Raw genomic sequence first — 23804 nt, 5'->3', positions numbered from 1 at the left:
ACACATTTTGAAATGATGATGATACTCATGTAACAAAGTGACTACAGACAATGCTGCAATAAATTATGGAAATGTGTAAGTTTCAGTTGCACTGTGTGCTGTTTGCAGTAATCAGGGACAACTTCTTCTTCCTTGTCTTTTTTGCATTTAATATGTGTTTGAAAAACATTACAAGCTTTGTTTTAGGGCTCCCTATTTTTTATTAAGAGGTCTTTTTTTTACCAGTTAAACCACCAACCACTTTCCTCTTTAGTGAAACCATTAGGAAATGCAGAGTGATGGATGACGGGGCTGATGCTCTATACTTTTAACAAAGTCACTGAATTTGCTTGAGGGTCAGTTCATAGAGAAAGTTTGCTACTACAGTTCTGTAAAGAGAATTTCACACACACACAGTATGGGCGTCCAATCCAGCCAGTGTATTATGAGGAAGAGGGTTTTCTGCTGTGAAATCCTGTTAAGGCATGACATTCCTTTCATCTGTGGTTATTGTGTTTCAGTGGTTAGGCCTCGTCCCCAGTCTGCTCTTTCAATCCCCGCTTTATCTCTCCTCTCTCCATCCTCTCACCCTCCACTCATGTTAAAAAAAAACGATGGGCATACACAATATACACATTGAGATATAATCCTTACACATGAAGATGAAAACTGTGTGCATGTTAAGAGCTAATCTAATGAGCACTTCAAACTCAGGCCGGTTTCTTGCTCTTTATTAATCCAACTGAGTGAGATGGGAAAACTAGCCTCCATTATATCTGAGTTAATTGCTTCGTTTTAACTGTTTGCACAGATTGAAACATTGATTAAAACATGCACGAAGTTCAGTTTTGGCTTGAACACAAAAACCTTTAGCTGCAAAACAGGGAATGCTTCATTTTATATTTTATAATTATTTTTTTTAGTATCAAATCATAACAAGAGTAATCTGAAGACACCTTACAGACAGAGTAGGCAGATGTTTCCTTTGCCTGCTGTTTTGGACCAGCTGTCATCTGACCCGAGGACACATGATGGCACCAGAGCTTGTCGCCTTTCCTCCTGAGGGCCAAATGATCCAAATCAAATGTTTGTTCGAAGGGTTTAGTTTCAAAAACACAATCACCCAATCGTACGTTTAGCAAAGAACCTTTCCTTATGTACTCAGATATCCTCTGTGGACATACTATAGTTTACACATTGATTTCCAAAAGCAGCCTCTTGCTTTTAAACAAATGCACAGTTTGAAGGACAACACATATTGCCCCTTCTCTGCTTCTTTGATTGTAGCATGGTGTGTATTGCTCGTGTGTGTTATATGCTGGTTGTGATGTAATCAACACTCCGATAGCAGTGTAGTAAAGGTAAGACAGTAACACTACACTGACTGCTCCGACCCCCCTCCTCAGCTCATTCACAAACTTAAATCTGTGGCGTTTCAGTCACAAGATTTCTTCTTCTTCCTTCCGGGCGGGGATGAATATGATATCAATGGATCAGTTGTTCCGCTAGGCTTGTGTCTGGGTTGACACCATGCGGTAGGCTATACAGGCTGCCAGCTAAAAAAGTCTGGTATTAATCTATGATATCTGGAATCACCTTATAATAGAATGATCAAAGGCTTTAAATGATCACATCGCAGATTGGACCACAGACTCCATTTCGTCCCGGGTCCCCATCTGACAGGACTTCTGCTATTAGATGTTTTATTACACAAAGTGTATGAAGCCAAGGACCAAAATACTCATACATTCTGTCATTGTGTTACTTATGGATGTAATCATAGTGGAAATAAACATGAACCCTTTTTGTTGGTGAACCCCTGGAACTCCCTCAAGGACCCCCGGGTTTTCTGCCCCCCCCCCCCCCCCCCACTGAGCCACAGTATGTAAGGACTTGTATCTGAATGGTTAGTCAGCTACTCCCACAGACCAATTCAGAACATACTGGTAAAGTAATATTTACACAATTACTTACACACTGTGATACATAAAAACATGCGCACACGCGCGCGCAGACGTAGTTGTACACACACTCTGGTGGGAGGAGCTCCAGCTCGCGCTGCCCTCTGAGTTGGACAGTTTCCTAAATATATCGGCCGAGGACCTGCTTGTGTCTGCCGAAGACACCTACTATAAAAAGTAACTTTTTACAGAAGCTGACGAAGTGGTAAGTCTTCTGCCTTTTTATGGGATAAGGTCCGTTAACTCTGTCTCCCGTGCTGTAGAGACTGAGACTGTCTCCTGTGCTGTGGAGACTGCTGTCTCCTGTGCTGTAGAGACTGAGACTGTCTCCCGTGCTGTGGAGACTGCCTGTCTCCCGTGCTGTAGAGACTGAGACTGTCTCCCGTGCTGTGGAGACTGAGACTGTCTCCCGTGCTGTGGAGACTGAGACTGTCTCCCGTGCTGTGGAGACTGAGACTGTCTCCCGTGCTGTAGAGACTGCTGTCTCCCGTGCTGTGGAGACTGAGACTGTCTCCCGTGCTGTGGAGACTGAGAGGCAGGAGCCGCTAGCTAGCTACCCTTCATGGACTGTTTCCTTGGTCCGTTACAGTTTCGTTTCCTTACTATCTTCACTAATGAACGCTTTGTATAACTTAATGTAGCCTACGTGGATGTCCAGGACGGCTTTATGGCGCTAATTAGTCTCGTTGTGACTTTGTGGCTTAGTGTGTCGCTGCCTGTGAGTACCGTGCGTGTACAGTGTACAGTAGTACACGTTGTGATGGAGAGCTTCGACACTTTGATTCACTTCGCTGGGCCAACCCCTCAACGTTAGCTGCTTTTAGCCGCTTAAATACACAAGTGTAGTATTCGGATGCTAGTTTCTAAGAAGTAGACCAGTAGAGCTGCTGGTGGAGAACCACAAGCTAATAGTAATACCAAGAAGGGAGTAACAGTTCAGCAGCCCAGGCATATCGGAAGTGGTGCAGGACTGGTTGAGTCCCACTCCCATTACTCCCAGTGACACCACGGCAGTAGGTGATGAAGGCCAGTGGAGCCAGTGTTCACACAGCTGAACAAATGCTGTCGGTGTAGTACCTCAAAAATACCAAACCATACTTCATGTCTGCTCAAAGACCTGAGACAACATCCTGTAGGCAGGACAAGCAGAGACATCCCAGAGTCTGTGGTGAAGTTATAGAAACTACAATAAGACTTCTGTTAGTGCCAGGTCAGAACTGATCTCATTTAGTTTTAAAATGGCAGTGTGAACATTTGGAGATTGTAATCTGGTTTTAAAGGATAGCTTCACATTTACTCAAGTCTATCCTAATACAGGCCTACGTACAGTATATGCACATATTTATATTGAAAGTGTTTATGCCTTATGTCCACACTGGCTGCAGAGAGACCCCCTTCCTAAAGCCATCACAGTGTTTAAGTGACACAATTCACAGCCGTTGTTTTGTGTTAAATACATTCTGAAGTTCAGCTGAAGCTAATATGATGCTTCAGCAGCCCAGCTCGGAGAAGAACCTTTAGAAGCCTTTACAAGTGCATCAATGACATGTGAGGAATGCTTCAAGACAGCATTTAAAAGATGTGAATCTACAGTAGGCCTTAATGTCCGTCCCCCCCCCCCCCCCCCCGGTTGGCACAGGTTTTATGTTCTAAACTTTAATGCGTGGTTTTGTTTTAAAATGAATTGCATTAATGCATGTCATGCTCTCTAAGAAAAATGAGAACACTTAAACGTAGAAGGGAAGTAATAATGCTGTGTCAGGAAACCTTAACTCCAGATGTGTCATGTGGAGAATACATCAACAAAGGGTTTGGAACATTAGATTCAGTGGAATTCATCACCACTTTGAATTAAAGAGCACTGCTGAAGATAATGTTTATGTAGTGCTCATAATTTTAAATAATAATTATTTTAAAATCATAAAAAAATGTGGAATTCTTGAATGCGACATTTGTGATGTGGCGGTAACAAAATGGGGAACTACGACAAAGCATGGCTGACTGGAATTTCTTCAAAGCAACAAATTAATTAGGACTTTTTAAGTCTTTTTAACATTTGCTTCAAATCGGCTCTTTCCAAGCTGTTTGGAGCTTTTTGACAGGCAGATTAAAACACTAATTGTTGTGTATTGTTGTGTATTGAACCTTTTAAGATAAGCGATAAGCATTGGGACCAAATGACGGGTGGGTGGACTGAGGTTCCAACACACTTTGTGCCTCAAGGCAAATATAGTTTTATCATTTCTGAATGTTATTCTCCAGTCAAATACAATACATGTTGGCTCCCATGGTGCATCTCCCTCTGTCCCAAACCTGTATTTAAAAACCAAGATGGTCTTACTTGTTCTTCTAACTTTCATCAGAAGTCGCTAGTTGGAATGAGTTGGGAAATGTCCTCCAACTTGTTAAAAACCTGATCATGTCTGTGTGGCGTGTGTTTGCTGATGTAAGAAAGGTGGAACAGTTAGCCAGTACGTCCATGCAAAAAAGGTCAAAGCTGCTGGTGAGTAGTCGGGAAATGTCCTGCTCTGGAATTCAGGACTCTTTGGTGCCCTGCTGCCTTGTCCCTGCTCTTTGTTTTCATATTTCATTAGCAGGGCTAGCAGCATGTAGCATCACCTTCAATTATCCTCCCTGTCAGCGGACTGGCGGTGCCTGTCTGCTGGCTTTAGTGATTACAGGCTTCAGGGGACAGGTAATCAGGTCATGGTTACGCTGTCACCCTGTCAGAGGGCTGAGACCACAGGGAGCACATGGGATGAAAGAACCTTCCCTTCTCCACTCGGTTAGCTCCCAGCAGGCGTAGATGTCTTGGATGCTGTCTAGTCTGGAGCAGATGTACAGTACTTTCAGTTTGTTACAGTGCATTTGAGATTATTAACTTAATAGTACAGTGCAAGATATTTTAATTTCTCTTCCAGTTTGTGACTTTAAACTTAACATTGTCAATGTGAGCATTCTGACATTAGCATTTAGCTCAAAGCAGGGCTGGGTCACTCCATTTCATATCTGTTTTTTTGTACATTTGAGATTTAGTTCCAACCTTATGGACAGTATACGTTATTTGAGACAGACTTCAAAGCAATGCTAATGTTGCTGTATCTTTAAATAGGCAACTGTTTGCTAACACGTTAGCCATATCACCTTTAAAGGTACTAATTGCCCGTATGTTGTGTTTATCGCTTGTTTCTGCGTCCCCAAATGGCCAAAATGTCATTGCGGTCTAAAAGCGGATACATCGTAATTAGTTCGGAGCTGTCACCAATAACCGTCAGGCACTGCTAACAGCTAGTGGCCTTTCAGTTTCTGATTGATGGATCATGTTCCTAGAGCAGAAGCTTCATAACATGATTCTGCTTAAGGCTCAAATGTCCCATGATCAAATATTCATTTAGGGTGCTGAAGTTGAAAAATGCTTTAAACTTTAAATGTGGCCAAGTCACATACACTTTATCACATTTTTTGTGGGAGGTACTGCAAATTATTTACGGTATATCACTGTATGTGGTATTTGTTAGGACTATTTCAGTGAGAACAGCTGTTCCTAACGGCTACGTGCATACAGCGATTACTGCAAATGTGATTACGATGTCTAAGTTCAGTATTTTTAAGTGTTTACTTTCAAAGGAATTTAACTTCCATCTTCTCTTGACAGTTAGTCGTAACACAAAGAGACCCAACCCTCGTTCATCTCCCGATGACGTCACATTGTCAGGATTGTGAGCATGTGGATTACATAATAGAACCTATTTTAAACATGAATAGACCTGTTATTCCGTCTGCCAAGATGAAACAGGACACCCCCCAAAACCTGGTTCTAATGCTGTACGGTGGTGTGCTGGATGTTTGATGTTGTTTCAGGAGAATGACAGTAGAAACTTTGCTGTCTCCTAATGTAGTTTTGCTGGAACCATTTCTGGGATCCCGGCCCGTTTTATCAAATGCACTTGGTCTTTATGCTAGAGTGAGATGATTGCATGAGTACAGATTTGACGCATTAAGTGATGGTGAGCGTGTCAGTTCAGTATTTTGTCATTGTGGTTAGTGGTAGGGGTAACAGCGTCTGAAATGGGCATATTACTTCATTCATTCATGTCAGCTAGTTGGTTGGAGCTTGATAGAGTTTAAGCTTTATTTGTGCAAGGTGAAGAAATTCAGACATCACAGAAGGAGATCAACCTATCAATGGACCCCAGAAACCAGACAACAGGACTCAGTAAGAAAGCTTGGTGCTTAAGGAAAGCTCGCTGATGGTGATGTTACCCACAGGATGAAGAACTGCAGCTTGGATTTAGTCACCTCACATAAGGTATTTGAGTTTATAACTAGGATTCTTTGTCCGTTCTGAATATTTAGCTGCAGAGTTTAGATTTGAATATCTCTACAAATGAAGCACCTCACATTCTGATTGGATCCCATATTTTCATTGTTTCCACCACCGTTTGATTTTGGCATGTGAAGACCTGTGAAAACAATATTCACCCTTATCTTTAAGTGATCTCTGTCTCACCACACCACACATGCTCATTTTCTTTTATTTTCTTTCTTTCTTTTTCTTTTTTTCTTTTTTTAATATTTTTGCCATGAAAGTTACACAAATATCTGCATATTTACAACTGGATGTTAAAACCTTAATGATGAGAAAAAAAAACGCTGATGATTTCTAACAAGAAGTTAAGCAGCATCTCAACATGAGTATGCATACAGTGGAAATGTGTTAGCAGTAACATGACAGTCTTTGACCCTTAGGCCACTGAGGCAGTTCGGTTCCCTTGCGGGCTGTATGGAGTCCATGTGTTCCCCCGTGGTATTTCCTTTCCCTCCTAGTTTCCCTAATGATAGAATATTTGGGGCCTTGTGGTAAACAGAAATAGCAACACTTCTGAAGGACAGGCTTCTCTTTTTGCACCCCACGTTGAAGAAATAGAAACTGCACTGTGTGTGTGTATGTATTTTATTGAGAGGCTATTTTGAGTCCTCCGTGACTGACTGACTGACTGACTGACTGACTGACTGACTTGTTTTTCCTCCTATATTGCTCTCTTTGCGTGGCCAGCTAATGCAGGCTGCTCCTGTGGGGGCTGATGCGTTTCTTATCCACTCTGATGAGCGGTGGCGATGCCTGGCTGAAGCAGGGACGCGCTGCATCACACACAGCCGAGAGAAAGACCGGTTTAGATGACTCTTGTTGCTCTGGAGGCTTCTTGTGTGCTTGCTACCTCTCTTTTGATTATGCTGACATCCAGACTGATATGATTAAGGAACAGCACAGGCTCATATTAATTCTGTCTAATCTAATGCACTTCAAGTTTCTTCAAGTTTTTATGACACACAAGGAACATCCTTCTGCTATTTGACGTGATTATACAGGCATCATATCTGCATAAAAAATGATGCTTTTACTGTTTCATTGCATCCAGAAATATGGCTTTATTAGTTACAGATGTTATTCTTCACAAATGTCTATGGTGATGCCTCATTTTAGGGGAAAATCACAGGAACAAATAATTCTGTTCTCAATGAGAAGTGCAGTTCAGAGGTGGATTACCTCTAGTTGAAATGCCATAATAACAGAACCGGAGCATCACTTTCCTTCTTTGCCAGTGAAAACAGAAAACATCTTGCAGTTGTAACTACAATTTAATTTATAGTTATGCAAGACACTTTTTCTATTTTACTTAAAAATAAAAAAGCAAGAAATTAGGAAACTACGTTTTTTTTGTTCTTTCAGAATCTCAGAGCTGAAGGAGGAATTGCTGTCTGTTATATCGTCTCCCCATTGTTGCCCTGCACATACCAAACAACACAAGGTAATATCAGATTCTTCTTTATGAATTCACATATTCTTTTCTTAAATTTCTTGCAACAGCTCTTTCAAAATCCAAAGTCATTCATCTCAAAATAACTTTATTGATTAGTCCTCCTTTTCTACTCAGGCCATACCTCATTCATTTAATTATCTGTTTATTTAAAAGAGACAATGCACATCCGTTAACATTTTTGTTGTTTACACTCAAAATGTATAGGAATAAACAAAAAATAAGTCCAATACACAGAAGGGCCGTACCCAGGATGAGGTAAAGCAGCTGTTGATGAGTGCAGTTTTGATTGTTTTAACCCTTCTCTTGAGTGGGACTGTAAATGACAGACAGCTGGTCCTCTCTCTGAGTTCAACAGGAAGGCTCTTCCAATAGTTTGAGGCCCGCACTGAGAAGACTGTTTGGCCAAACTTACCACGTCTATGTTCTGGTTGCCCTGCCACTGCTCTTCTTCTGCTGTAGCAATTCACCCAGTGGTGGAGGGGCAAGCCCATGGAATACTTTGAAAATGAGGCAGGCATCTAGAGGATGTGGAAAACTCTCAGGATTAATTAAGTTGTATTTATTAGTGATATGGCAGTGGTGATAGCTGATAGGTTTTTGATCTCATGTTTTAAAGGGTTTCTATTGGTTTAAGAGTTGTCATGTTAACTTGCAACCAGCTTGTGGAGCAGTATGATATGTGGGAAAAGATCATGGCATGCCTCCGGGTTAGATATGGCCTGATGTGTCTAAAGTTAGCCAGATTATATCTAATGGTATCTTGTCTTTGGAGGTGGCCATGACTAGTTAACACAACTGTTTGGATTTTAATATTATAAAAAAACAAACAATTTCAGTTAACTGAAATTAGATACAATGAGCCCAGCACATAATATTTATTGAAATGTTCAGAACGGCATTATGCACCTCTGGTTGTGCTGACTCACATTACTTGCAGACAGTGTTTAGGGGTAAGGTGAAACATAAAATGTGTTTTATGTGTATCTTTATAGGGAAGTGACATTGCAGTCCCGTTTTCTGTGTTGAGCAATACCTTCTAGTGGATGCTTTGGTTGATGTTCTCTCCTCTCGTTGTGGTCTCTGGAAGAGCTCCTAATCTATTGGCCTTGAGAAGTCTTCCTGCAGGGACGCCCCGGTAATCAGGCCTGAGTGCTCCTTCCAAACCAGCAAACCTCTGGCTGCCTGCTGTCTGACTGCTGGGCCACACACCCGCACTTTTGATGCTAAAAATGCCACAGAGGAGCTCAGAAATTACACTCAATAAATACAGAAATCAAATAAAACAATTTCTACATATTAGCCTTGCAATCTACCTTCCATCAGTCACATAAAACGGCCTTTGTTGCTCCCAGTAAATAGGTTTCCCTCCGGCCTGCCAAGTTAAACAGTAATGTTGGGTCAATGGTAGCGTGGCTTGGCTTAATTAAACTCAGTGTGGATTTGCAGAGACAGGATCCAGACCAGAACCCTGACGCTGTTCTTAATGGTGCCAACAATTCATTAATGCTGGTCCTACATGAAGAGTCAGTGATGCTGAGTTGAGGACTAGGTTATTATAACAGCAACTTCCCTGTTACCTTATTCTAGCTCTGTTACACTTCTGTCTATTATTATAAAAATGAATATCTTCACAGTTTTACTAAAATACAACAGCTAAACGGCCACTGGGGTTAAATCCAGTCTCTGGCTTATTTTGCTTACGCTATTTAGTTGCTTTGTTTGCTTTGACATTAAATCATTATTTTGTTCAGCTTCACATACCTCAGGTTTACTGGTAGTGTTCTTTTAAGGTCTGGCACCACATCCTCATACCTAAACGGCAGAATAGATTCATTTCCAGTGACTCCCAAAAACAACATAGAATATACTATGACCGTGCTACATGTTTAACATATGGCCGCATCACGTGATCATGGTGCCAGTTTTAATCATGTGACTGTTCTATTTGCTGTAACGGTGGCCATTTTAAACACATAGTTAACGTTAAAACCTTTCAACTGATTGACATGGAATACAGATGATCAAACCTTTTAGTATTGATACAGTACATTAAGGTCAGTAAGAATTCATAATGTTAATAATCATCTGGTGATTTTGGTGACTACTGGTGTACAAATTGAAGTCAGCTGGCCCTGCTGCGTTAGTTTCCTACAGAAGCATTGTGTGATTTTATGGCTTTCAGCAATTATACACCCTAATCCCAGGTGGCCCATCTGATCCCAGATGTAATATTTCTTCTCATGCCAGCCATTCAGTAAAATTTTGCACATTTGCTCAGAGCCTTATAATTCCTTCCCAGAACAGTGTGCTGTCGGTTTGAAGGCAGGATGAGCTATGCCTGCTGCTAACCAAATCTAACCAATTCTACAATCACACCAACATGTCATCAAGGAAAGGAAGGTTACATTATAATAAGGTTTTATTATAATGTTAACATTGTCTGCATTTACAAGCACTTAAAACTACATTCTCACCTATAATGAGAGGAAGGCTTTGTTCTGATGTGTGCAGTACTTGTGTTCCATTAAATGATACTCAAACACTGTAGGCTTGAATATGGCAGATCAAAGTTAGTTTCACAGCGCGGTGGAAGCACCTTCTTCCCCTTCTATTGATCAGGAGAAGTGTAAGTAAGTAACACTTTATTTATATAGCATAAAACACGTGGTTGCGTAGTGCTTCACTCACACATGAACATGCATTTGAATAAATAGATAAAAAGAAACATGAGTTACAACATACAAATTAGTTTAAAAGACAGCATAATTGGGGTGCACAAATGCTGAAGTTTGAAGGTGTTTTCTCCTAAAATGTCAGCTGTCAGCAGTGAACGTCTTGCGTGTACACAAGTAACATTACACATTTCTAGAAGTAGCTTCCCAAAAAAAAGTTCAGCCATTTGAAAAGTATGCCAAAGCCTTGAGATTGTGTCAGTTGTTCATCTCCATTATCCACTCACCCTCCACCTAAAATGTGGCGGTAAAATGCATTAGTGGCACACTTACTTGATGTTCCATTTGCAAGGAGCAATCTTTGATTCTTGTGTATGCTACGCACCCCTGATGTGAGATTGATACAGGATGAACATGGAAGGACTTGCGTAATGGTTCCAACTGAACTTTACTTGTCCTGTTTAGACCCCAACTTGAAAAAAGGCCACTGTTTACCCAGTAATCTCAAAGAGATGGTAGTGTTGGTGTGTGTGTCCTCAGGATAGAGGCGTCAGATCTACTCACCACCTCCGCACAACATTAAAAGGATGCTATTACTTTGCTGAAAGCGCAGAATTTCAATGAGAGCAGGAACAAACCAAAATGTTAAAGAATTCATTATAATATCATTTAGTAGATCAAAGGCTAGAGAGACTAAGTTCTGAGGCTGAGAGATGAAAAGACTGTCTGTGCAGAACTATAGTATATACTGTACATATGGTGTTTGTGTGACTGTACTGTATGATCAGAAAGGGCTTTACTTACTACTTACTCTATGGATATTACACTGTAGATCTATTTATCACCTTTGTCTTTAGCATTGTTGTCAAGACACTTATTTCTGAATATGAATGTTCCCAAAGTGGGGGGTGGTGGAGCGGGAACCCCAAGGAGGCATTAAGACATTGTTGGGGGCCCCACACGACTAATGTGGACTGGAGCTAAGGTTGAGTCAATCTGTATTTAATGTTGAAATAATGAACAAGGAGTCGCGGTATCGAAGTCCCGCCCACACATCCGCCTGACCAAATGGAAGTCAGTCATAGCTGTCAATCATGTCACCCTGTTTTTATAGCACCAAACAACTAATTAAAACCAAACTTATCAGAAAATTGGACACTTGACACAAAAATTTGTGTAAACACAACTTAGTAAAATGACAGAAAGCATCTTTTGGAAAAATGTATTAGACACATACTTACATTTTTTTTAGTCTGGCCCATATCCCATCTGCTAACATGTAGGGGGTGGGCTTTATGACTTAGGACAGTGTCACTTCACCTCAGAGTTACAGCTGACAGCTCGGCCCATGGAAACATGACAATGGAAGAGAGCAAAAATAAACACATGTTAGTCTTGAAAGTCTAGCTGAAGACCAATTACTGTTTTTATGAAAGGAACTGAGAGTGTGGAAGCATAGTCATATTTTACAGGGCAGCTTGTGTTTCCATCTGTGTTGCAGGCATGACATCAGTGTCTCTGTGTTGAGACAGGAAAATCTTATCCCACTGTCATAAAAGCAGCACAATAATGAAATGACATCACAGTGGGGCCAGTAAATGAGTAGACTGCTGTCTTGGAGATTTTATAAGGCTGGGAGATTGTGAGTAACAGTGTTGCATGCTGGGGAATAGGTTGTCAGTAGCCATGTTTTCATTCACATACTGTGAAAAACAGAAATGATGAAAACAGAAAAGTCTATAAAATTGTACTTAACATAAAAAAATGTGATGTGGAAACACCTTTGCCTTCCGTTGTAGTGAAAAAATAAAACTTACATAGCCGATCAGCTGTTTGTGCTGTTTGCGTGTCCTGGATATTCTCCTAAAGTGTCTTAGTCCCAGCATAGCATGAAACATCGCCAATAGTTGCTGACATAAAAGAACAATTAAAACTTGCCCAACCGAACCAAATTCTTCTTCTTTCTGTTTTAAACGTACATGCTGCTTAGCACCGGCCAAGACGATTTGTGATTGGATCAAAGAAATGCCAATAGTTCTTTAAACCAAAGAATCCCAATAAATCCCAAACAATTAGAAGCAGAGTAAGACGGGTCATGCCTTCGCCATGCACAGAAAGAAATATTGCATGTGGTCAGATGGCCGAGGCAACTTGTTTTGTTTCCTGTTAGCAACTTTTACTCAGTTTACTGGCCGATGACAGCCATGCGGAGCCCATAGCGCCAGCTTTGTATGTGTACATTTTGCCTTGACATGAATGCATATACACACTCACAGAGCATTTTCTATACTCTTATCTCCTCCTAGATACATTACCACAGCATCTTGTGGTTTGCTAACTGACAGGGGGAGTCGGGTGGAATGACAGATGACACTTAGAGCCATCTAATCTCCCTGGCCTCCAGCCTGGCATTAAATGGCTGGGCTGCTGGTGGAGGGAGATGCGTTTAATTATAACATTTCAGGCAAAAACACATTAGCTTAGTGACCTGCAAAGCAGCAGAGGCCAGCGTGGATACTCAGGCTGCATAAAACCAGAGGCTAGCCTGTGTTAATGAGGGTGATAAATGAATCACAGTCCGTGCTCTTGCTGTGCCTGGCAGCAGACAACAGCATGACTTGGTTTCCTTGCACCTGTCTTGCTATAAAAGACATAATAAGCCATAGAAAAAGGGTGAAATGAAATTTTTTGAAATTGATTGTACTGAATCTCAGGTTTTGTCATTGGGCAGATTTACAACGAGACTCATATGCTGCTGTTGTTGCTGGTTGTGACGCTTATCCAAAGATTGTGTAGTGTGCCAGTCAGAGCATCATTTGCATAAGGAAATGCTAATTTCATCGCTGGTTCTTTTAAGTGGCCGCAACTCCATTATGTTTTTACATAAATTGTCATTCGCTTTCCTTACATCAAAGAAAACTTGTATTCACAACTAGGCGTGTGGGGAGGGGCGGCACGTTGAATGCTACTCTGAACGGGGAAGGGTTAAACACTTCAGCCAGTAAACAAGCCTGATCTCACTCCATCTCCCCCGGGAAGCAGGACCACCACATGGCCTGCCTGTTTACCATGTATAGGTTCCCCTTAAGAACTTTTGTAAAAACTCCACTTGTTGTGAGAACTTCAAAGTCCGGGCTGGCGGGGGAGAAAAATCTTCTAACGGTCTGCCTAGTTATGCCTCGAGCAAGAGAGCCTTGCTCTCCCTGCTGATGGATACGATGCAAATAAGATGCTCGAGGAGGAAGGACAAGATTGAGCAAAAAGAGAAATCTTAAGCCGAGCATGGAGATGAGCAAGCTGCAGGGAAGGTTAAGCCGTGAATAAGGAATGCAATCTGTGTCATCAGTGCTTTACACTTCTGCAAACAGTGATGAAACAGAAAGTCTTTCATCTTCCAGCAAATGACCAGGAATCTGGGCACGGCTGCTTCCTCACCGACAGCCAGGCCCAGGACTATACCGGAGTCTACCAAACCGAAATGAGTCTCCACTCTCGCACATATGAAACACTCACATGTATTGTGATTTCTTTTGCGACGATTTGTAAAAAATGGGATTCTAATGATCAGATTATTTTCGGTTTATATGCTGATGGTTACTATGTCATATCTGCTTCCTGGAAAATAGAGCGAAAGCAGAAAATGCAGAAAATACATGTTATGTACAGTAAGTTCTTACAAATGAAATGTCAGACTGTGTGGTGATGGGCATTCTTCTTAGAAAACAATTTGTCTTTAGAAATGTCACATAATATACTGTCTCTTGAAGAGTATTATTCAACATTTGTTTTAGTTAAAGAAGGAAAAGAAAATTGCAATACTCAATACTATTGAATTTCAATACTAGAATTGCAATAAGCGACAATCGCTATACAAATGGAATCAACACCCATGTATCATGAAAGAATCAAATCGGGACAAAAGCATATCATCCAAGCCCCTTTGGACACAGTGGTTACTTCATTCTACTGGTAGCAGAAGAAGGGGGGGTTACCTAGTGATGCATGCTGGGTAGCATCAGCTTGACACCTTATTGATTTACTGTTGGAGGGACTAGAGCAGAGGTCACGGTGGGGCCAACACAATTAGAGATGAATGCATGGTCTTTAATGAGGACGGATGAAAGGGTTGCCAATTACTCTGTGCTGCTTTTCTACGGAAAACAACCTGGTGCTGTTAAGACCCAGCACGATTAACCTTCAGCAGCTCTGAATGTGTTTATTCTTTACATGAGATGATGTTAAAAGAAGGGGGGAGCTGTTAATTAGTGCTCTATTTTCTTTTAGAATTTGATATTTTTACACGTATTGTTAACCCTCTTTATTGGTCTTTATAGGGGTCAACAGACCAGTGTTAAAGGGGCCCTGTCATGGTCTTTTGCAAACTGGATGCTAAAAGATGTAATGTCTCGTATTGCGCGTGTGTGTGTGTGTGCCCTGCCACTGCACCGCTGGACAGTCGTGGGCCATGGTCTTCTACTGTCACCAACAGGATTTGGTAGCAGGATTGAGTTAGGTGCCTTACATATGGTGGTTATTTAGGGATCCTGTAAATTAACAATGTATCAATCAGTTGATTATCAATTGAATTATCATTATATCAATTACTCAAACAATTGAAATCTAGGATCATTTTAAAGTAGCTTATAGTTAAACATTTTGAGAAATACTCTTAATCACTTTCTTGCCAACAGTTTGCGGAGAAGATCGATACCTCAAATCTACACTGTGCAGTGCAGCGCTAGCTGTTTTCAATCTGTCTGTTTCTAGTCTTTATGCTAAGCTAAGATAGCCATCTCATGACTCCAGCTTCATATTTATCCTTCAGATATGGGAGTGATATTGATCCCATTTATCTTCTAACAAAAAAGCCAATAAGTCTGTTTCCCGAAATTTCAAACTGTTCCTTTAAGTCTGTCATAACCATGACTTATGTTCATGAGCGCAAACACTTGAAACTGTGCACTTTTTTAGAGTGGCGGTAAAGCATCCGTGAATTTATTGTTAGCTATATCAACCATTAGAAATACTGTTTCTAGCAAAGAGAGAAAAACAGTTAAAACCTATATATAGAAGAACCTATTTGTGTTCTGCTCATCATGCAGTCATGTACAGTATACTTTATGTGGATACTGCTAGATGAAAAATCAGCTCCATTTACCGAAACAACTAGAAGTGGCATTCTGCTATTGTATAGGCATAACCGATATGAAATCCTTTGCAATCCAACCTTGTGTGTTTCACACCCTCACAAAGCATTGTCACACTTCCAAAGATCCACAGGAATTGGATTTCATGGGTGACATAAAGAGGAGAGCATTTGGCTGTGAGGTTTGCTCGGGGGGCTTAGCATTTCTTGTTAAGGATACATCCAGACAACGGGGGGGATATTTTGAAGTGAACGAGAGGCGGTGATAGGGTCAGAGTCAAGTATAAATGAGAAACAGCTGTTTCCTTGATTCTGATTTTCAGGTCTTACAGGAAATTATTAAACACATTTAAAATGCTAGATATGCACAAAATATATAATCATGTGCAAAAACCATTATTAAAAATCGTTTTTATTTTACAAGCTGAGGACCTGAGACACCAAAAAAGACACCCCATGATCAAAGGAAACTCCTACACATTCAGCAGCATGTGACTCAGGTTGCGTCTCAGGCTTTGAATTCATTTTGAAATTGTATAACCAATGGTTTTATTTTAAGTTGCTACATCAATTTTTTTATATCATATGAAGACACTTATTTATAGGTTATTGATTCAAAAGAGACAAGATAATTTGGTCCTGTGTTGTCATAGAACTTTTTTAAATTGTGCTGCTGTTCGTAGCAGATAAGGTGTGACTTTTCTTTTGGATGTAATTAAAACATATAGCTCGGCCTTGTAAGTGTTTGTGTGAGTGCTGGTTGCTGCAGCCCGTTGGCTCATCCCGTGGGTTGTATTGATTTTTACGTCAGCAAGATAGAGTTTCTGCCACAGTGACATATTACATCTGCATTGATCAGGACAACTTGTCTGGGATGTGAGATGTAAATGTAGAACAAGCTCCCTCGTCGCTCTGCAGATTCTGCAGCCTGAGACTGACATTTATCGTCAAAGAGAGAAAATTGTCTTTATGCATTTGGTAAATTTGTGTTTTATTTGTATTGTATGAACTTTATATTCAAGTTTCCATTTATCACTAATATTATATATAAAGCAGGACAACACATTAGATATCTATTGTCAGTGTGAACTGGAAGATCTTCACATCTAAATGTTTAATGTCATCTAAGTAGTGGCATAAAGAGAAGTAGCCGTAATAATTAACACTGGCATTGATAGCAATAACTGAAAGAAGAAGGCCCGAACCTCTCCAGTCATCTCTCCATCAGCTCTGCAAATTGTATGCTAAATTGTCTATTTTACAAATATTAGTTGTGCTAATCACGGCGGGAAAAGGTGGAGAAGATAAGTTCAAGCTAGCAAGACTAGTAAGAGGAATCGCTGCTCCCAGGTCTCATGTCGACTCTGCTTGTCTGGCTGGTTGGAGTTTTCTAATGTAAACAGAGCAAACTCAGAGGAAGGCTTTGGTGGCAGGTATATGTTCACCACTCTACAGGGATTCAGGGATGGCCATTTGCAACAACCTATGGCTACGATCCAGACTACATGGACAAGCAAGACCATCTCTGCATCCATCTCCATCTCTAATTAAGAGGGGACGCTGAGGCAAGCGTGGAGGAAATGCTCACTGACTGCAACTTCTCTGCTGGGCGTCCTGGCAGCCAGTGTGCAGGCGTCGGTCAGTGAGCTGGCCTCCGTGCCTGTGTACCTGTGATGTTTTTCAGCCGGATGTTTGGAACTGTGGTTTCCTTCCACCGAGACTTGGCTGGATCCTGCAGTCCTGGTGCCATTCAACCGGGTGACTGTTGGGTTGATCTCACAGCCATATTCTGCTTCATGATGAATCATGCACAAGTTTAAGGAGCTGATGGCATGACATTTCACAGGAATTGTAGTTTGTACGATTTCATGGGGCAATTGAAAATTGATTGATTGATTGATTGATTTAGAATATAGTATCAGTCCAAGTTTCATCTTTTTATTCCTAGCAAACTGAAGAGTAGTTTTGATTCAGCTTGATTATTGTGATTCAAAATGTTTCCAATCGATTATTACTAAAACCAATGCAGTGTTAGCAGATCAACGCATTAGTATCGACACAATAAGTCAACTCATACAAGTGCTAGAACATGCCTTCTGCTTTTCAGAGATTTTCCCAAAGAGCTTTATAAAGTGACTGTACACTGCTAAAGAGTTTTGCGAATTCAATTCAATTAAACTGAACAATCACTGAAGAAGACATGCTGAAAGAAATGTCTCTTCTCGCGGAAATAGTAGTACAGGAGTATAGTGCAAAGGATTGTTTCCCCTCTCTTTCAAGATATATGTGTCTTGCCATCAAATCATCCAGATTGTAAAACGGATAAATCCTTGTGACCCTTAAATCCCAAATATGCAAGGAGTCTTTGTTTGTGGCAGTGTGGACCCTGAACTGACCGGGCTCTGAGCTGGTGGTGAATTGGATGGGTTAGATGATAGCGTGCAGTCTCCTGCAAACCAATTTCACTTACAATGTAGCTCTTAAATGTTCAAGGACAAATAAATATGAAATGTAAGGGTGTATTCTCAATTGGAAGCTTTTAAAAAATCACTCAAAGGGAGAAGACACAATACCATAAACAACTAGCTTTTAAATGCATTTGAAATACTTCATTTATCTGCTGTATGGGGTATTTGCGTGACTGGCATTCCATTATATTATATTTTATTAAATATAGAGGTCATTTAAATCAGCAAAGAATCACCAATACATTTATAGTGGCGCATGACAAATGCATTTCTCCCATCTCCCAAGCCTGTGAAATGGGTCTAGAGTGGGTGGGTTTGGTGGCTCAGCTCTAGGATCCACATGCTGCAGTAATCCAGAGAGTGTTAGAATAAAGCCTGGCTTCGCCTCACTCTCTGCCCCCTCCCAGATCAGATGAGATTAGGAGCGAGCTAAGGAGCTCTGGGGGAAGGCAGGGCTCAGAAACGCTGAGGCGGAGCAGAGGAGGGACAGAGCAAGGCAGGTGGGCACTCCTGCAGGAGGAGAGACTGGGAGAGCAGAGCTGAGTTCACTCAAGACTGCGGGGCTGAATATTAATGTTGGTGCACGTGAAGAAGTGTTGCTGTGGAGGAGAGTTTGGAGCCAGCTAGGCAAGGTGTGTGATGAATTAGATGAACTGGATTTAATTCTAGTGTTAGTGTGTTTGTGAGTCCTTTGTGATGTGTTTAATGTAAATACAATGGTTAGAGATTAAATTCCAAGGGGCCAAAAAGACTTTGGAAGAGACTGTGAAGAATGTCAGGGAATAGCACTCCTGCACTCTGCTGTGGCAGAAATGCTGGAGCACTCCTCGGCACCTGTGCCTTTGGCTTGGTTGTGCGTTTTTGGGTTGGAAACCTGTGAGAGATCATGTCCTGGACTAGGACATACTGCTGGTTGTTCAGGGAACCTTGGTTTTACTTGATGCCCCCCTGGTGTCAGGTGGGAAGAAGCAGCTTGTGTATTCATCTTCCCTGGGGAAAAAAAGTGAGGAAAGCCTGAAGACACATGGCAAGAATGATCCATCTGGTCCAGCCTAGAAAACTGTTTTTTTAGATGATTGCACATTGCTTATGTTTGTACAGAATTATTTGAAATACTGTGTAACAATGTCTCAAGAAACGGCCTGTAGTAAACTATGTAGATATACTTTATTCATCCGTCATTAAAAAGCTAGGGACAGTGTCTGTTAAGTCCATCCCAAAGTGCAAAGATGTTCCGCCAAAGTACTAACTGGAAGTTCTTGGTATTGCCTTTTGTCTTGGTACTAGGAATCTGTTTGCTTTTGTCCAGTGATGCTTTTGGGAACATTCCCTGTGGGATTTGTGCAAGAATCTCATTGCATTTGCTGAATATAACTGTTTTTGCCATTGTTACTGTTAACCCTGTCTTTATCTTGCTTTATTTCAGCAAGACATGAAAAACTGACACTGGAGTAACACAGCTGACAGTGGAAGTATGTGTTAAGGATTGTCTGTTGAACTCTTGACTACCTGAAGTCCGCTGATCTTCTTCTTCGGCTGTTGAGGAATTTTTTTTTGCAATGGGGAGGAAGAAGATTCAGATCACCCGAATCGTAGATGAAAGGAACCGACAGGTTAGTATTCATTGTGCACTTTCTCCTAACATTGCTCTGTAGATTCTTTCCTCAGCCTTCTGTATCACAACACACATCCATTCAAAATCCAATATGTTTCTGCTGTGGTAAACAACATCTAGAGGCAGCTTTGGTTAGCTTTTATGATATGTGCTGTGTTGATGTGTGGCCCTGAATGCTGCTTAAATCCCACTCTCACAACTACTGATATAGCTGAGTTTGAAGATTCAGCGAAGCAACTAGCAGAGTGAAGTTGCCATTTTAACAGTAGCCCTATGATAGTTTCTAGTAGAGTGTCCTGCAGAAAGACCAAATATTATATAAATGTATTGACGGGTTCATGGACAATTTACTAAGGGCTCCCTCAGAGAGCCATCTTTGGAATACCTACATTTTACTTTTGAGAGTGCATTGGTCCCAGCTGGTGGCGATGGCAGTAATTTGGGGTTAGCTGGGTCTGGACGGCACCCTGTCATTAGCAGGGTGGGTCAGTGTTAGGGACACACAGTGGCTTTCTCTCCTCACCGTCTCCTTGTGCAGCCACAGCGCTGCCCGCTGGAATCCCTCTCTGTCTGTCTCCTCTATATATATCACCCCCAACAGCACAACAAATAGCAGCCTGTCTGAAAGGAAGGCGCAGACGCTGGAAATAGGGATGTGGCTGGAAACTAAATATCTGGGATGTTTATATTTGATGTTTGGTTGTCTTGGCGGAGCCTTTTTAGATAGACACTGCTTTAGCTGTCAGGTGTGCATCGCGCAGCCTGCTTTATATTTAGCTTCTTGTACTCTATTTCGGGAAGGATGCTTGTGTTCTTGTTTTATCTTTAAAGCGCATCACACGCAAGTGTTTTTAGCTGGTTTTCCTCCTTTTTAAACTATCACAATATTACACACTATAGAGAGTGCTATGATAATGAAGTAGAAAAGATGCACCCGTGATGAACCAGTTATCAGCAGTCAAAAGCATATTCTAAAAGAGGAACAAGGTAGTTCTTTGTTATCTCTTTTTTTATAGAAAACTATTTGCAAATCATGCTCAAGAAATAAAGAACATGATTTCAAACATCATTTAGGATGTAAATATGAAAAAGAAACCACAACTTTAACGCTAACTGCCCTTGGAATCCTAGTGAGATTTGTTGAGTCTGTTTTCCCACTATAATCTAATCCAGTTACTGTAATGCGATGCTGCATTCATTCAGTGACTACTACTGTTCCAAATGCTTGTGGCATTAGTGCAAATGTTGAGCTTGGTTGAACATGAACTTGGTTGGCCATCTGATGCAGTCTTTACTCCCTAACTGGAACATGTGAGGTTGCAGGAGCTCCAACATCTTGGCTAAGGACACTTTGCTTCTCAGACATTTCAAAAACACATTTAATTGCACTGGAGACCATATGTGACAATATATCATCCCCATTGATAAAATGTCCAAATGTTTAATAAAAAAATACTTTTATGACTAAACACAAGACTTAATCACTTTTCAAAAGCACCTGTCTAACTCGATCTAACTTCCTGTGCTATAAAATATAAAAAACCACAATGCTATCATGCATACAGTATAATGGTACTCTTTGCAGTTCCCTAGGTGAAAGCCTTCGAGTTGGGCTGGAAGTAGAGAGCGGCTGGATGTCATCGGATTCCACATATTTGACCCAACAACTGACATGCTTTGGCTTAGGAAGGCTATACCTTCCACTCTGTACATGTCCCTTATCTGACTTCCAGTGTCGCCCACTTTGGAAGAAACATAAGTTCCTCCGAGGAGATCAAGGCTCAGAAGTTACAGCAGATTGAGGGGATTTTTCTGTTTGTGTCTTTATTTCAAGGGGCAAGAAGAGTGGAAAAGTATGGGAGGGGGGTGGATGTTTTCTGATAAACAGATAAAATATCTCTGAAATGCACACACGCTTGCTTGAAACACCACTGCCAGTCTGATTAGGAGATTCCTCCTCTTCCTAAACCCTCTCCAATGCCATGTTTATAGGAACATTTCAAATTACCGTCAGTGAACTGCAACTTCTGGCAGAACGCCAACTATAACGTTTAGAGAGACTGAAACTGGAAAACAAATTACAAACAATTTGCTAATTGCTCTGCTCTGCCTCCGTGTGTCAGTACTAACGTGTTGTACAGTTTTGGCTACAACTTGAGAGGAAATCGTAGTTGCTTTTAGTATTTATATTTGTTTTGGTACTATTGAAGAAGCAAGACTCTTCACTTCATCCACAACTTCTAACCACTCCAGCAGAACTGCTAGGCAGCCAACAGTAGAAGACTGTGTTTGAGCTGCAGAACTGTGAATGTGTAGAAATGTAAGAACATGAAGCAGGGAAACACGAACCACATACACCCGATGCTCTGCATTGCTGGAAATATTGGAGGTGTGAGAAGGTGGGAAGACATGAGTCAGGATCACAAAGGCTATGACGCAAGGAAGTCATCAACAGATATTGATGAGTCACTGCAGGTTAACTCCACACCACAAAAAGGGATGAGAGTGTGATCCATGTGTGACCTGTGCACTCCAAACATTTCACTTAAGTCTAATGGCTTCAGGGGACATAAACATTTCAAGAGCGCTTATCATTTTGAGTCACAGTACAGTTAGGGGTGCACAATATTGGATAAATATTACAATAACCACATTACTTGCAATAAATACTCAGATATTAAAGTGTACTCGGTTCTGCTGCTTTCAATATTCTGCTAAAACACAACATATTGTTACAACGGCAGACACATTTAAAACAAATGAAAGCAAATCATTTCCAACACTCTTTTATAGAACAAATTGAACATTAAAATGAATATAAGGCACCACTAAAACAGAAAGACAGGTGAAAGTGCAGGTTTTTACAGATATTATACTAAAACAAAAACTTGTTGATATTGCGATGACAATAAAACAAGCTGTTATATTGTGAAGCCCTAAGTACAATATAACACTGTATGCTTGGAATGTTTTCTAGTTTTTACATCTTCCATTAAGGTTTACCGCCAGTATGAGGACTTTCAAGTAATATGATTACAATCAAGGCTGAATAACATCTTGATAGTAATCATTAAGGGAGGGTTAACATTACTCAGTTGCTTTCCCCACCCTTATTCCCCACCCACTTAATCAGCAACATTCCAGTAGAAGTCCATTTCCAGGTTATTGCCACCATATTTTGGGAAACCCCCCCTTTAAACCTCCTCCTTCCTGTATGACACAGACTCTCTATGAGTTATCAGTTGTTCTGGGTAGTAGTAGCAGCAAAATGCCCAAGAGGAAACTCCCCTTGGCCTCCACTTCCCTACACATATCCATTTAACATGTAATATTGTGTGTCTTCTACAGTACAAAATGTTTTAAGCGTGCAAATAATAGTCTTCTTCTGCAAAGGACAGCTCAGAAAATCCATAGGTAATTGAAAATGTAGAAAAAATGGTAACGCAGACAAGCAGGTGATTCCAGCATGAAAAAGATTTTAAAAAGTATCCTGTTAATTAATTCTAGTTTTTTTTATCCGTGTTGTTCTCCCTGCATGTAAATTGGTTGTGCCTCTGAGTAAGCAAGAGTTGCATGACGCTCAAAGGTTCCAAGGTTCCCCCCAGTGTATGTCAAGCCTGGTGGCCCACCGGCACTAAGCATTGGAGAATTTTTTTTTAAGTAAGTCATTTTCTTAATTTGGAAACTTAGACATATTTTCACATCTTCACTCAGATTTATCATTGACTTAAAGGTGCTCTAAGCAATGTTAAGTGATGGCACTTCTTCTTGACGTTCAAAGTATTTAAAAAAAAAAAACAAGACTAGTTTGCCCCTCCCTCCTCCTCATCCCGTCTCCTCCCCCTCCCTTCCATGCTTCTGAACACCAGACCCCCCCAACCCCCACCCCCAAATCCTTCTTGTTGGTTATTGGATGGAATGCAGAACACTGTTAATGCTTGATGGTGCAGGTTGACCAGTTTGTTTTTGTTGCGGTTTGTAGACCTTGGGCTGTCTACAAAGACCACGTTTTTTTACAGTGTGTTCAGGGGACAGGCAGCTAGCAGATAGTGAGGAGATGTTTTTTACAGTGTGTCCAGGGGACAGGCAGCTAGCAGATAGTGAGGAGATGTTTTTTACAGTGTGTTCAGGGGACAGGCAG

At 41.0% G+C, this 23804-nt stretch overlaps 1 protein-coding gene across 3 annotated transcripts in view; it reads left to right on the top strand.

Moving 5' to 3' along the window:
- The first annotated feature begins 2016 nt into the window (after positions 1 to 2016).
- LOC117944486 (myocyte-specific enhancer factor 2A-like) overlaps positions 2017 to 23804 on the top strand; it is a 39731-nt gene continuing 17943 nt past the window's right edge. Inside the window, exons 1-3 of one of the 3 annotated variants that reach the window (XM_034871322.1) lie at positions 2017 to 2145; positions 7672 to 7750; positions 19475 to 19661. In XM_034871322.1, coding sequence (XP_034727213.1) covers positions 19608 to 19661 — 54 coding nt within the window. In that variant the 5' untranslated portion in view covers positions 2017 to 2145; positions 7672 to 7750; positions 19475 to 19607. Of the gene's footprint in view, positions 2146 to 7671; positions 7751 to 18486; positions 18681 to 19474; positions 19662 to 23804 lie in introns of those variants that run through there. The other 2 variants (XM_034871331.1, XM_034871311.1) reach the window with 2 other exon arrangements.

This window comes from Etheostoma cragini, chromosome 1, assembly GCF_013103735.1.
Source record: "Etheostoma cragini isolate CJK2018 chromosome 1, CSU_Ecrag_1.0, whole genome shotgun sequence".
Lineage (NCBI taxonomy): Eukaryota > Metazoa > Chordata > Actinopteri > Perciformes > Percidae > Etheostoma > Etheostoma cragini.
The sequence above is the reverse complement of the archived record's forward strand: the minus strand, read 5'-3'. Positions and strand labels throughout refer to the sequence as shown.